A 15,122-nucleotide genomic window follows, 5' to 3' on the forward strand; every position below is an offset into this window, starting at 1 on the left:
GATATTTTAATATATAATTTTACACTCCTATTGCCTTTGGTTCAGCTTCGACTAACCGTTTTTTTGTCTGCAAACAGTTATTTAGTGAACCTCATATTCTTACTTGAAACTTTCGGGCTTCTCATTTTTGGTATTTCCACTTTTGCTAGGGCGAAATTTACCTATCCTTCATTTCAGTCTACTATTTCACAAAAATTAGAGCATTCAGAGCTTAATATAAGGAATGAAGAAGCTCTCTCTCTCAAAGACAATGGCTGTAAGAGGAAAAAAAATTGTGACCGTCGAAACTGTGCAAGTGAAAGCCACACAAATTCTGTAGGCGCTGAGAGAATAAGACTTCCAGCACTATTTCGAAAAATTCAAGTTTGTTAGAGATAGAGAAGAAGTGTATACTCAAAGTGCTAATGACTAAATGTGTCTTAGACGAAGTAAATATTTTATAGCTTAGAGCTGATTTGTCATAAAATCTCCACAGTACCAGGTGATTTTATCTGAAGTGCCAATCGAATGTAGAGCTAATCTAAATGAGCTGTCTAAGCGGCGTACCACGAATGTTGTTTGGGACTCTGGATAACAGATACATTTTTGAAAATTGCATCGCGGATCAGCTGGCTAGGGGGGGCACTGATCTTAAATCAGTAAATTCTGCAGAATTTTTCTTAAGGGGACCCGGTGCTCTAGAAATTTGAAAAAATCGATTTTTTTTTCTCGATATTTCGAAAGTTTAGTATCTCAAGAATATACTGTGAAATTTGCATGCGGAGATTCCTAACATTAGAGCTTCTACAGCTCATTAACTAGCGAGAGAGCTTTGCGCGCTGCTGTACCTCGAACTTTAAACTCATTTATTTCGAAACGGCTTTTTTCGGTCTGGTGTTGTCAAAAACAAAAAAAAATCTATTCAACCGAATCGTCTGAAATTTTAATATGTTGTTCACAACATCAATGGTTATCGCCCGTACTAGAATCCTTTTATTATTTCACTTATTTCCTATTTTTTTTATTAAAAAACTGGAAAACAAACCGATTTTTAGAGTGTCAAATTTAAAACGCCGCCATTTTGTGAAAATTTTTTTTTCTAGTAACGGGACATAGCTACAGTTATACTAGTTATTAATTGTTGTGGTTTTTGTGATCAGTTAAATAGAAAAGCCAAAATGGACAACACCGTCCAGGTCCAATTTTTCGGAAGTGTCGACTTCAGCGCCATTTTGTAGAATTATTAAAACTAAAAAAAAATGTTTTCATTTTTAAATGTAAAAGAAGTTAAGTTAAAAGCCTAAAAAATTTAAATACCGTTTCTCGTTTTTTTTTTTATTGTAAAAAAAAATTTCTGAAAATACCCTAATTTCCGAACTCTAGACCACCGGGACCCCTTAATTCTCCAGTAAGCTGTGGGGCAGGTTGGTCCATATCATTCAAGCCAATAGTAGATGCACCATGGAGATACCTGAACAGGTCTGATCAGAAGGAATGAGCACAGAACTTGGTTCCTCGCCTTCCATCAATGGAATCTTTGGTATTATACCATCTCCAAGCACTGCCTAATGCAAACACATGGGAAGTATATTGGAACGTGACATCGCTGTTAAACTTTATATCCTTTGGTGTCTGGCAGATTTAGAATATGCAGTCATCCACAACTTCCTATTTACTAGAGATACGAAGTGGTATCACCACATTGAGAATTAGAGGGGGAACTTAAGCTCAAACCAGTAATATCATAACGGGCCTCCAGGCCTATGGAGAGTGGCAACCACGAATCCTAACCGAAGTTAGTCTAAAGCTGGTTCAGTAAAGAAATTAATGTTCGGCAATCGACCGTAGGATGCAGCTCCGCTAGGCTTAAGTCTGTGATCAACTAATTTTGGTCACAGAAGCACGGACCTGTTTGCAACTCCTATCGGCAGTCTGAAATGTTTCGTGATGAAACACACACCGTCATGACAAAGTTCTGCTTACGTTGGACTAATGTGATTTTCGGGCTATCGTTGGCCTAAACAAGGTATTCATGGCCCTGCATTCGAAATCGAAGTACTCCACCTCAAAGTAATTGAGATAAGAGACTCGGTTTTATGTGAAATGTGTCTAGAAGACGACGAGTCTCCACTCTTTTGTATGTCTGAATGTGCAGTTTTCGAGCGGATAAGGTACATGAACTACGTCAGGACTTTCCTCACGGATATGCATCTCATGGCGTGCAACCCAATAAACTTTCTTCATTTTACAAACGCGACGCTACGTCTGGTTGAGCTTCAGAGTCTTTGGGAGCCTTGGGAGACGTGGTTGGCCAGGACAGTGAATCATTAATCGGTCTGGACTGATTGCTTGGCAAGTGGAAAGCCGTTTTGCGAGATACAGTGGACAAACGCTTGCGACTGTGAGTCGCACCCGATCTCTAAATACAAAACTGTTTTGCAACATCAGTCTCACTATTGAATAGCGCCACCTGGTATACCGAAAAGCATTGAGGTTTTTGATTACATTTCGTTTTTGAAAAGCGGTTTGTCAGTGCACTACTGTTATGTAAGTTTGTAGCGTGCACAAGGATCACCATACATACACAAATCTACCTATTTATACCGACATCTTAGTTGCTCTTTTTTATGAAAAAAAAAAATAATAAATTTTGCGTTTTTATTTTTAAGCTTACACAGCTGTCTCTACACCTTCGCTGTCTATGAATTGGTAATATTTTATGCCACGCGCGCTGTTCGCCCAGCCATCGGCATGAGTTGGTTCGAGTTTGATTTGTTTAACCCACTTTCGTAGAAAGAAATCTTCTCTGTAGTCGCTACTCATCAGCTAAAAGTCAACAGCCAAATAATCGTGGCTTTCTATGCCGTCGCAGCGTAAAGAAAAAAGCCCTCATACTCGTATATAATCCACTTCGAACAGAAGAAGCTGAAATTTGCGCGCCCACTTTGTCTGCCACATGCTTCCTTCCGTTGCTTACTTATCCTGTGGCGCCCTTGCCATTAATGTAACCAAATCGGTTCGAAGGTTCGTCGGTTGGTTGTTAGTTAGTTCGTTGCTCCAACTCGGCTTGCTGCTGTGCTTCGCTGATAGTGCTTTAGGTTGGTCGTGTGCTTGAATGTTTGGCTGGTTTGTAGTTCGCTCCAATTTACTGGCACAGGTTATGTTGTTTGTCTGCATTGTTAGTCTGCTTTCAGGCGCGTCGCAGTTACATTTCGACTGTTGTGCGGTGCAGACGACAATGTGAGAATGGCGCCAATCACTGAAAGTTCTTAAAAACGAGAAATAACGGTTTGTGCTTACGGTCTTTACTTTAAACCTGTCCACTTCCGTTGTAAGCGATTGTGCGTGTTAAATTAGCATTAAACTACAGTTATTAAACGCGTTATTAATTTAAAGTGTTATTTCCGCGCTCTGCTTTTTCTCAAACTTGCTAACGTGTGTTCGACGCTTTTATAAAAAATAAAAAAAAGGGGAAAATTACCTACAAAAAAGTGCTTACATCTTCAAAATTCACCTACTACCGGTTTGATAAAATTTAAATTTTTTTGTACCGCCATCGCGTGTATTTAAATTGTTTGCCTGCGCTTTGTTTTAAATTTAGCACCTTCGCTTCGTTTCGTGCCCGTTTTAATAAATGAAATTTATTTATGCAATTCTCGTTCGTTCTACGTATAACTTTACGTACTTTACATTTTGAGTTTTTGCGGTGCGAGATTTTGTTGGCGCATTCCTTTGGTGCGCGTTGCTGTTTTGTATCGTGTGCAAATTTGTATAACTCAATTTTTTTATATATTTTTTTTTGTTGTTTTTACTCGATGGAAATATGAAATACGTATACAGCTATGTTGGTGTTGTTGCTACTGTAGCAAGTGTTTTGCGAGCGCTTTCACCGGCTACCAAAATCAACTCCTTTGCTCGTTAAATGCTGCTCGCCAGCTTTGGGTGTATTTATTTATGATTTATATGGCTTATGGAGTTTAATAAGTCAGCGGCGAAATTATAGCATACATACGGGTGTGAAAGCTTTGAAAATGGCGCGGTAAATACCTTGAGGTGTTTCCAATATAAATTTTAATACAAAAATACGTTTTTATTGTGTAATCTACGGCACATATAAATGACAGCTAAATGAAATTCATTTCTATGGTCATAGCAAGAAAATCTGCTTTAGAAATAGGTTACTGCTTGACAAATTATTTGAATGAATACTTTAAAAAATATATGAAAATGGCATAAAATCGGTTTATCCGAAAATTATTTTCAAAAATTTCAGATGAACTATGTTATCCGAAGGGTTATACCAGTATTGGAAAACAAATTTGCATACTGCTTTTACTATTGCACCCCAAAAGAAATCCATGCATGTGTTATCCGGATTATCCGAGTTTTGTGTATATGTTGTTTTTATAAAAAATTTCAACAATATTCAATATTGTTTTTTGAATATGATATTGTTTGTTAGGATTATCAAAGTTTTGTGTAAGTTGGTTATCCGAAAATGATTACGTTTTTTTATTTAAATTTTAAATTAAGTTTTCCGAATTTTTTTAGTACTGATTTCATTATTGCATACCAAACGAAGTCCATGTTGTGTTATCCGGATTATCAAAGTTGTTTAATATGTGTGACAAAAATATTCAAACAATTTCAATATACATATATATATATTTTAATATGTTATTTGTTGTCTGGATAAGCCACGTTTAGTGTAAGTCGGTTATCCGATAACTATTTTAAATTGTTTGCAATAAATGATATTATCCGAAGAGTGATAACAGTACTGCAAAAATTTTTTATTACTTCATCCCAAAATAAGTCAATGTATGTGTTATCCGGATTATCCAAATTTTGTCCAAATACATTTGCAATATGTTTAATAAAAATATCCAAATTTTGTATAAATAAATTTGTAATATTATATGTTTGATACAAATATTCAAAAAATTACAATATTTTTTTTTAATATTTTCTTTGTTATTTATATTATCCATGTTTGGTGTGAATCGGTTATCGGTAATTAATTTAAATTATTTGCGATGAATTATGTTTTCCGAAGGGCAGTAACAGTATTAAGCAAGTTTTCTAATTCAAGATTTCATTATCGCATACCAAAAGAAGTCCATGTATGTGTTATACGGATTATCCAAGTTTTGTGTATATACATTTGTAATGATAAAAATATTCAAAAAATTTCAATATATATTTTTTGTTACCTGGATTAACCACGTTTGGTGTGAGTCAGTTATCCGATAATTATTTTAAGTTGTTTGCGATAAATTATGTTATCCGACGAGTGATACTGAGTACTAAACAACTTTTTAGTGCTCTTATTATTCCAATACATGTTTTCCGAAATTTTTTAGTACAGATTTCATTATTTCATACCAAAAGAAGTCCATCTATGTATTATCCGGATTACCCCAGTTTTGTGGAAAAAGGGTTATTTAAAAAAATGTTTTTAATATATTATTTGTCATCCGTATTAACAACGTTTTCTATAAAAATATCTAATAAAAATATTTAAGCAATTTAAATTATTTTATATTTGTTTGGTGCTCTTATAATGTAAAATTTACTTTCCAAAAGCATTCAGCTAATTTTTATATTTATATTTAGTACTTTTTTCTTAAGATTTTTTAGTGTTATGGTATAAGTATCCCCCGTTTTCCGAAAATATTCTCTAGCAAAAGTATTTAAACGATTTTACATTTGTTATGTGCTCTCTGGATTATATAGTTTTCTCGTAAAAACGAATATTAAAAATATTTAAGCTATTCTAATGCTTTCTTATATAGGTTTAACGTTATCCGAGTTATCCAAAATTTGTTTTCCAAAAATTTTGTGTATGTAAATGTTTTTTTTTACATTTACGATTAGCATATTTTTGTAGAGCTGTTTTAGTGCTATTTGTAGTAAGATACACAAGCGAAAAACACGTACGTGTTTTTCGGGTTATCCAGAGTTTCCTTTCTAAAAATATGCAATATTTTTTATATTTATTTTCATATATTTATATTTATTATATACATTACATTAATTATACATTTTTCTGGAGTACCTAGTGAGTGGTTCGCATTAAGGTCTGCCGAAGCAAACACGTACTTATAATATATGTTATCCAGTTTATCAAAGATGGTATCCGGATTATCCAGATTTTGTTTTCTACAAATATCCATAATTTTATTTTATTTTAATTATTAATATACATATATTTCTATAGCATTTTTTGTGCCAAAGAAGGCCAGTGTGTATTATCAAGTTTAAAAATTTTTTTCAAAAATATTTAAACAATTTTATTATATCTTTATAATGATTTTATGTTATATTGTTTAGTCAAATATTGATTTTCAAAAATATGCAATTTTTATTGTATATTATTTTATTTTATTTCATTTCATTTCATTTCATTTCATTTAATTCTATTTTATTTTATTTTATTATATTTTATTTTATTTTATTTTATTTTATTTTATTTTATTTTATTTTATTTTATTTTATTTTATTTTATTTTATTTTATTTTATTTTATTTTATTTTATTTTATTTTATTTTATTTTATTTTATTTTATTTTATTTTATTTTATTTTATTTTATTTTATTTTATTTTATTTTAATTTATTTTATTTTATTTTATCTTCTTTTATTTTATTTTATATTATTTAATTTAATTTTAATATATTTTATTTTATAAATTTATTTTATTATATTTTATTTTATTTTTTTATGTTGAGCATTGTTAAGAGTAAAAGAAAACTACTTATATGCTATCTGCTTTAACCAAGTTTTGTATTAAAAGGTTAAGTAAATACATTCAAATAATTCCACTATCTTCCTAGATTTGCAATTTATCATCTGCATTAATCTAAGCTGGTTTCCCAACAATATTCTATTAATTTTTCGTAATTTATACTGTTTCTACTCTACTAATGGCATTATGTATTTGCGGAAATCATATTTCATATATTTAGCCTCTCTTTATCCGCATGTCTCCTTCTCCTATGGCATATTTGCCATTACAATAAATGCAATTTTCTGCTTTAACGCCTTCGCAGTGAGCCGTTACCCTGTAGTTGGACAAACCAACTACAACAAAACAAATCAACAAAAGTCATTGAAAGCTGTTGGCAATGCTTGAAACGAAACAAAACTTACATTTTAATGCCGACAATAAGAAGAGAAAACAAAAGTGCTATAACATTTAAAGCTGCTCAATCCTATTATTCTAATACTTAACTGGACTTTGGCCACAAGGCGCTTGTGAAGTGTACTGAACTTCATTCACTTAAAATACTTTACATACTTTGCGGCTGCCGTCATAGCTTTGGTTCGCACGGCATTCACTTTCTCGTGTTAAATTCATTCGTGCAGCTTCAAAGTGGTGCCGTAGGGGGTGCTGCATTAATTAACTGCATTGCGGTAAATTGTAAATTTTAAAGAAGAATTTCGATGGAGGGACGTATGGAGTAGTTATGCATGCATACATATTTGTATGTATGTCTATGAATAAAATTGGAAATAAAATGGGCTTTCATGGATATATGCGCCTACTGTGGGCTCTGCTAAAATGCTGAGGTGAAACGTTCTAGATGAATTTTCTTATATGTTTTATATTTATTTTTTATTTAAATGTTAAAATAATTGGGGAAATTTCACTTTATTCGTGCAGAAACACCAAAATTATTTTTAATACTTTGCATACGCTTTTCGTTTAAGAATCGTCTGCTTCCTCTTTGCTCGTGTTTCCACTATATTTTTCCAGTACATTACCTCACCTGCTTTCTACATTTGTTCTACGTTCACACTTTTTTCGCAATTTAAATTATCTACGCGCTGATTTAACACTTCGCTGAATGTGTTAATTGCAAAATATTACCAACTTTTTAGCATTTGCCACATCGTTGAAAAATCCCTTCAACGCAAACGTAACTCCATATTTCAAACCTCTATCAATGCCTTCCTTTCATGGCCTCACTCTCTCACCCCTACCTAACAGGAGTACCTAGATGAGTGCCTTGCGAAAACTATAGTGTCTGGCTCAATGCTTTTGCTTTGCTTTGCTCTATTCACTTCGTTGCTTTTCCACATTCAACGACGACAAATTAATTAAAATTCATTTCAATTTCCTTTCAACGACTTTTTAGTACGCGTACTATGTGAGTCCTTTTTGTGTGTGTGCTAGTTGCTGCAAACTTTTACATTCGTTGGCGCACTCACTCGTCAGTGTGCTACAAGTTGGGGCTCATTCACGAATATTAAAATCTATGTAAATACCTATGTAAAATAAAATAAATATGTGACACATGCTTAGTTCTGCTGTAAGCCAAAGTTGGCTTTCCCTTTCATGACCTTTCAAGTGTCAGCTGTGTGAATTCTCATAATTTCGAACATTCAGCGAGACTTTTATTTTTGCTATAAATGAATAAACTTACAATGGATTTTAAAATGTTGGCATGTATAAGGGTGCTAGAGTTTGTGTCCTCTTTTCGATTTGCATAAATATTGAGATGGTTAAAAAATTTGTAATCTGAAATTTGAAACGCCATTCTTTCCATCCCACAATGTATACCTTCGCTTAACACAGTTCAAGGTGAGACCACTGGAGTAGTTGAGGTGAATTATATTGTATGAGTAGTAACGTAACAGTTTGCTAGCTTGTAGTAACCGCGCGGCAGCAGTTTGTTAAATTGATAGGAATTGCTTTTATAACTGCAAAGTTATTATTCTAAATAAAGCGCGAAGCAATAGATATTCATTGTTTTCTGTTTCTTTAATATATTTTTATCCAAGTTATCCGTAAGTTCTAGGTTCATTGTTTTCGTTTATTTTCATATCAAAAGCATAAAACAGTATAATTTAAATTGGAAATTTGTCTATCCGAATTATCCGTACACGAGTTTCTCTAAGTTTATATATGGGAAACACGTAGAAGCTATGAGTTAAAATATATATTTTTTTATCCAAGTTATCCGTAAGTTCTAGGTTCATTGTTTTCGTCTCTTTCCTCTCCAAAAGCATAAAACAGTATAATTTAAATTGGAAATTGGTTTATCCGAATTATCCGTACACGAGTTTCTCTAAGTTTATATAAGGGAAACACGTAGAAGCTATGAGTTAAAATATACATATATATTTTTTATCCAAGTTATCCGTAAGTTCTAGGTTCATTACTTTCGTTTCTTTCCTCTCCAAAAGCATGAAACAGCATAATTTAAATTGGAAATTTGTTTATCCGAATTATCCGTACACGAGTTTCTCTAAGTTTATATAAGGGAAACACGTAGAAGCTATGAGTTTGAATATATATATTTTTTATCCAAGTTATCCGTAAGTTCTAGGTTCAATGTTTTCGTTTATTTCCACTCTAAAAGCATAAAAATGCTCGAGTGAAAATGGAAATTGTTTTATCCGAATTATCTGTGCATGATTTTCTCTAAATTTCTATAAGGTAAACAAGAGGTATATGTATTTTATATATTTTATGCTTGTGAATTACTTATTCAAACACCTATAAAATAAGAAACCTTGAATAATCATGGAATTCATCGAATTCACCACCTCGAATTCATCGAACAATTCAATGAAATTATCCGAAACATCAATCTATCTCAAAAAGCTAAAAGCTAACTTGTTTTATCCGTGTTATCCATGCGTAATCGGATACAAATTTTTCAAAAAATTTGCGCGTAAAATACAATATAAAGTGTAAGTATTTGCTATATTTGGAAAGTAATACATAATGCAGCTCGATTAACTAAAGTGGCGTATCAAACTTTCTGCAGCACCTTTTTAATGCAATAGATGGTACTGAAGAAATTAAAACAGGGTTAATCGAATATTTCAGTAAAATTATCCGAAACATTAAATTTTCGTTCTTTCTATCGAAAAAGCTAAAATCGTTATAAGTTCAGATACAAATTATTTTATGCGAGTTATCCGTATGAAACCAGATACATTTTGTACCTAAATTTCAATTTAATAAAACGACATTCCATACATTCTTTAGTACCTTTTGAGTGCAGGAAATGGAACTGAAGGAAATAAAAATTAAAATACACATTTTTTTTCTTAATTTACAGGAAAGATTTCGGCATATACCCCATTTGCTTTTTGCTTTTTATGTTTTCTATGTGCACCTAACATTTATCCAAATTATGTTGGACCAGTTATATTCTTACCTTTCAACTGTGAAGCTTAATTGGAATAAATGACAAAATTTGAAAAAAAAAACATTTAGGGCGAGGTTATTTTATCCGATACTTTCCAACGACATCTGTAAATAGATTTTGTGCAAAATATTGAAATATCGTGATCAGAAATAGCTTTTTCGTGTCTATAAACAACTGTTTCTAGTTCTTGTACAAAATATTGAAAGGTCGAGCTTCTGAATGGCTTGTCCATTTTATCCAGTTAACTCCGGATACACTTTTTGTATTTTTTTCACAAAATATATGAGGTATGGTTTATCTAGATAAACAAAAAGTATTTTTTTTTTAATTGGCTAACGCCGGATAATAACTTAATCTAGATCACTTTCTGTGCGAGTCTTACCATTTCAAGGCAAAGCGGATAAAGGGGATAACATATTTAACTTGGTTTCATTTATTTATTTTTTCAAATGAAAGTATTCATTTAGCGTTATCTAGATAAACAAAAAGTATTTTTTTGCTTACATGAATAACGCCTGATAATGACCTTTTGTCAATTATAAATGTTAATAAAAATTATATCGAATTATGTGCGAGTTTTACAATTTTAAGGCTAAGCGGATAAAATAGCTTAAAAATAGTTTATACATCTTATACAGTTGATTTTGGATAAACTTGTACCTTTTGCACTAAAAATATGAGACATTGTTTATCTAGATTAACAAAAAGTAAATTTTTATTGGATCAATAACGCCGAATAATGACTCTTTGTCAACTTAAAATGATAATAAAAATTAGATCCAATTCTGTGCAAGCTTTACTACTTTAAGGCTAAGGGGATAAGCTTAAAAATAGTTTATCCCCCTTATCCAGTTGACTCCAGATACACTTTTTGTACTTTTGGCACACAAAATATGAGGTATGAATTATCCAGATTAACAGAAAAGTATTTTTCACTACATGGATAACGCCGGTAAATAAATTTCTGTTATATAAAAGAGATAATAAGATCACATTCTGTGCAAGTTTTACCACTTTAAGGCTAAGGGGATAAACTTAAAAATAGTTAATCCATCTTATCCAGGTGACTCCGGATATACTTTTTGTACTTTTGGCACACAAAATATTAGGTATTGTATATCTAGATTAACAAAAAGTTATTGTTTTATTACATGGATAACGCCGGATAATATCTTTTCGTAATTTAGAAAACATAATAAATATTACAACTCATTCTATGCGAGTTTTACCACTTTAAGGCTAACGGATACTCTTCAAAATAATTTATCCCTCTTATCCAGTTGACTCCGGATATACTTTTTGTACTTTTGGCACACAAAATATTAGGTATTGTATATCTAGATTAACAAAAAGTTATTGTTTTATTACATGGATAACGTCGGATAATGTCTTTTCGTAATTTAGAAAAGATAATAAATATTTCATCTCATTCTATGCGAGTTTTACCACTTTAAAGCTAAGGAATACTCTTCAAAATAATTTATCCATCTTATCCAGTTAACTCCTGACTCTTGGCACAAAAAACATGAGGGATGGATTATTTATATTAGCAAAAAAGTATTTTTCATTACATGGATAACGCCGGATAACAACTTTTCGTCATATTTATTTTCTTATTCATTCATTCTTTATTTAACTCAAGCGGATAATGCCGGATAACATTTAAGACAGTAAAATTTTAGACTTTTCAATCGTTATTGACGAGTTTTACACCTTAAAATGTGTATGCAGAATTTTATAGCTTCAGCTGCTATTTTCCCCCGACTCCGAGCTCATTCCTTTGACTTTCTTGTGACGTACGCGTGTGCATGCATACGCGAAAATGCAGCCAAGGCACGTTTTCTTTGAAATACGGCACAATTTCTTAGCTGATAATAGCAGTAAATATACGTAATAGAATTATTGATTGGCCACTTGAAGGTACAATTGCCGCCAACCTATTTCCAATTGCAATTGAACTAAGAATAAATTTATGGAATAATGTGAGAAATGCGAAGCCACATCAGCCAGTGAAAGGCCGGTGAAAGAGGAAATTTGTGCAGGAAAAGAAAATTTACTTCAGTTCAATGATACTGCTTGTAAATAAAAATAACTCAAGAGTTCGCTGATGATGATGCCGAAGGGCAAAGGGGTGAGGGCAAATTTGTATGAAGAAATCTAAGTATTTCCTGTTACAGTATATATTTTTAGGCGCCGAGCCAAGAACGATTTTCGTTTGTGTGAACTTAGTTGAGAACTGATTTCGAAGCGAAAAACTCGAGTTTATGAGTGTTGGTAAAAGCGGCTGGCTGATTCTGGAAATGCTTTACTGCCAATTCGAACAATGAAATTGTCATTTGTCCAAGTTTTGCTGATTAAGTGGCAACTAACAACAACAAAACAGCAACAGCAAAGCAGCAATAAAAACCATAATAAGTAGTGCGTCCAAATGTATGTTTAGATTTTTCGAGTGAATTTTTACTCTTCACAACTCCAGCAAAGGCTGAATTTGTAGGTTCGCAAGCCTCGAGCTACCAACCAGCTCTTATTTGACTAATACATAGATACTTCTCAAAATGGTAGTAGGAAAACGTAAATCGTGCAATTTTTGCAAAATACATTTGAACGTTGAACTGTTGTATGCTTTTTGGCACCGAAATTTACGAGCCAACAACAACTTACCAAATAAAGTGTAGCGGAAAGTGAAGAGAATGCAGACAATGTGAGGAAAATTGCGCGGAGATTTTTATTGCCTAACTTGTGCCAGAAAATATAATAAAAAAAAATAAATAAAAAATAAAAAACAAACGCAAAATTATATACGACATAAAATGTGCCTTTTTTTGCTTTGCTGATATTAACACGAAACCATAAAAGTATTAAAAGATAATAAAACCAAAAAAAAGAAAAAGTGGATAAGTGAAATTTCAACACAACCCACAAAAAGTGCCTTCAAAAATTCTTAATGAAACAGTGACTTATAAAGTTGTGGTAACAGATATATTTGAAAAATGGGTGCAACCGGAAAATAGTAGTTGTTGGACTGCCACTTGCGAAGCGCACTACCAGCTGGAAAAGCGTACTACTAATTTAAAATTCCTAAAATCTCCACTTCAACATGTCCGGCTCGCTGAACTTCAATCGCCAGTCGTTAGAGCTTCGCAGCCAGGAATCCTCACTATTGCCCGCCATTAGCGCTGGCACAAATGCTGAACATGTCAATGCCAGCAACACAGATACGTCGGCATCTGCTGGCACCGCTTCTGCCTCTGTCTCTGCCTCTGCTACTGTCTCAGCTTCAGCCTCAGCCACGGCCACAACCACCAACATCGGCTTGGGTGCCTCACAGCGTCGCCGCCAGCGCAAAGGCATCACACAGCGACAGGATTCGTGGTTTCGCCACTCAATGCCACCAGCATTGACGCGTGATTTTGAATCGATCGAGAATTTGGCGCAGAACACTACAAATGGATTGGATGAACAGTTGGCCGCCTCGCTTTCGGGTCGCTTTGGCGCATCCACATCAGCGTCATTGGCCGCCTCGGCGGCGCATAGTGGCGGTAGTGGCAGTTTGACTGTGTGCGGCTTTGGCATCGGCGGTCTCGGTGGTTTCGGTGGGAGTGGACAGAGTGGTGGTGGCGGCGGCATGGTCAATCGTGTTAGCGGCGGTGGCATCAATCTCAATAGTGCCAATAGCAATTTGGGTTTCATCGATTCGGATGAATCGAATACACAGACTCCTATTACGCCGCTTGCCTCGCATTCGGCATCCATTTATGGTGGTTTGCAGCAACAGGGTTCTGTGTCGGCTGCTTCGATGGCTGGCACGGTTTCATCGTCGAATGCGATTGGTAATGGTGGCGGAGGTGGAGGCGGTGTCTGTCGAAGGCATAGATCGAAGCGGCGCAAGGATTCGAGAGCATCGGTGTTGTCAAAGCATAGCGGTAATAGTGTGAGAAGTCGCGCCTCGGCTTTGGCTGCAAGAGCTGGTCTACATATGACAGCGTCGTTTTTGCGCAAAAAACGAAAGGAGTACGAAGGTGAGTGAGTGGATGGAAAGTGGAAAAGTAGATTTACTGCTTAAATTTACCAACGTACGTAATGTAAATTATTCAAAATTTAAATTTGTTTGGTTAATTTGAAATTTTTTGTTATATCCATTCACGAAATTAGTCCAGTAAGTTTTTCTAATTAACGTATTTTATTTTTGAATTCTTGAAATTGATTATCAAAATATAATTACTTTTTAAATGCTATTTCAAATCGGATTTTCGATTTTCAAATAATTTTCCAAATGGATTCATAAAGTTTCAAAATCATTTCGGCGTTTGGAAATTAACTTTAAGTTTTGAAGTTTACTTTGGAATTTTCCGAGCTTCGTTGTGCGGTTCCAAAACAGAAAGGCAGTTTATTGCAAAATTCGCATGCTTGAATGTTTTTTTTTTCGATTAAACAATTGAAAAAAAATCTTAAGAGTCTCACAAAATTATTGGTTTTTCTTAATTTTTTAAAAAGATTCATAAATTTGAAAATCAGATCCGTGTTTTGCAAATTAAATTTAAGTTTTGAATTTTTTTGAAATTTTCATAGCTTTGTTGTGAGTCTTGAAAACCAGTACAGAAGTTTTCGATGGTAATTTAGGAGTTTTTATAGCCTATTTGCAGTTTAACTTCGATTAATCAGTTTCGTTTTGAAAGTCTGCATTTTACTGCATTTTTATTTTAAGATATTGTTTTTTGTGAAAAAAAATAAAATTCAAGTTTTTGAAACACTTTCTTTCGAATTATTAAGGTGCATTTTTTATCTTTAAATCAGTTTAATTTTTCGTTATTCTTTTTCGTATGTTTGAAATTATAAACTTTTTTTAAATAATAATTTTTGAAATCAATTCATACTTAGTAATTTTTTTATTTTTTTTACTAACTCAATTGTACTTTTTCAATATTAGCACAATTATTTTTTTAAATTCAATATATTTTTACTTATTTCTGAATTGCCA

General features: G+C 33.1%; 1 protein-coding gene across 1 annotated transcript; it reads left to right on the forward strand.

Annotated features, from left to right (window-relative positions):
* Positions 1-13,241: 13,241 nt before the first annotated feature.
* On the forward strand, positions 13,242-14,171 carry LOC129244288 (putative lysozyme-like protein). The gene has a single exon (XM_054881904.1). It carries the CDS (start codon positions 13,242-13,244, stop codon positions 14,169-14,171), a length of 930 nt encoding a protein of 309 aa, XP_054737879.1.
* Positions 14,172-15,122: the final 951 nt, after the last annotated feature.

Source organism: Anastrepha obliqua, chromosome 4, assembly GCF_027943255.1.
Source record: "Anastrepha obliqua isolate idAnaObli1 chromosome 4, idAnaObli1_1.0, whole genome shotgun sequence".
Lineage (NCBI taxonomy): Eukaryota > Metazoa > Arthropoda > Insecta > Diptera > Tephritidae > Anastrepha > Anastrepha obliqua.

What these genes read in the sequence shown, in the direction of transcription:
- LOC129244288 (XM_054881904.1), top strand. Translation starts at nt 13,242, where the DNA reads ATGTCCGGCTCGCTGAACTTCAATCGCCAGTCGTTAGAGCTTCGCAGC.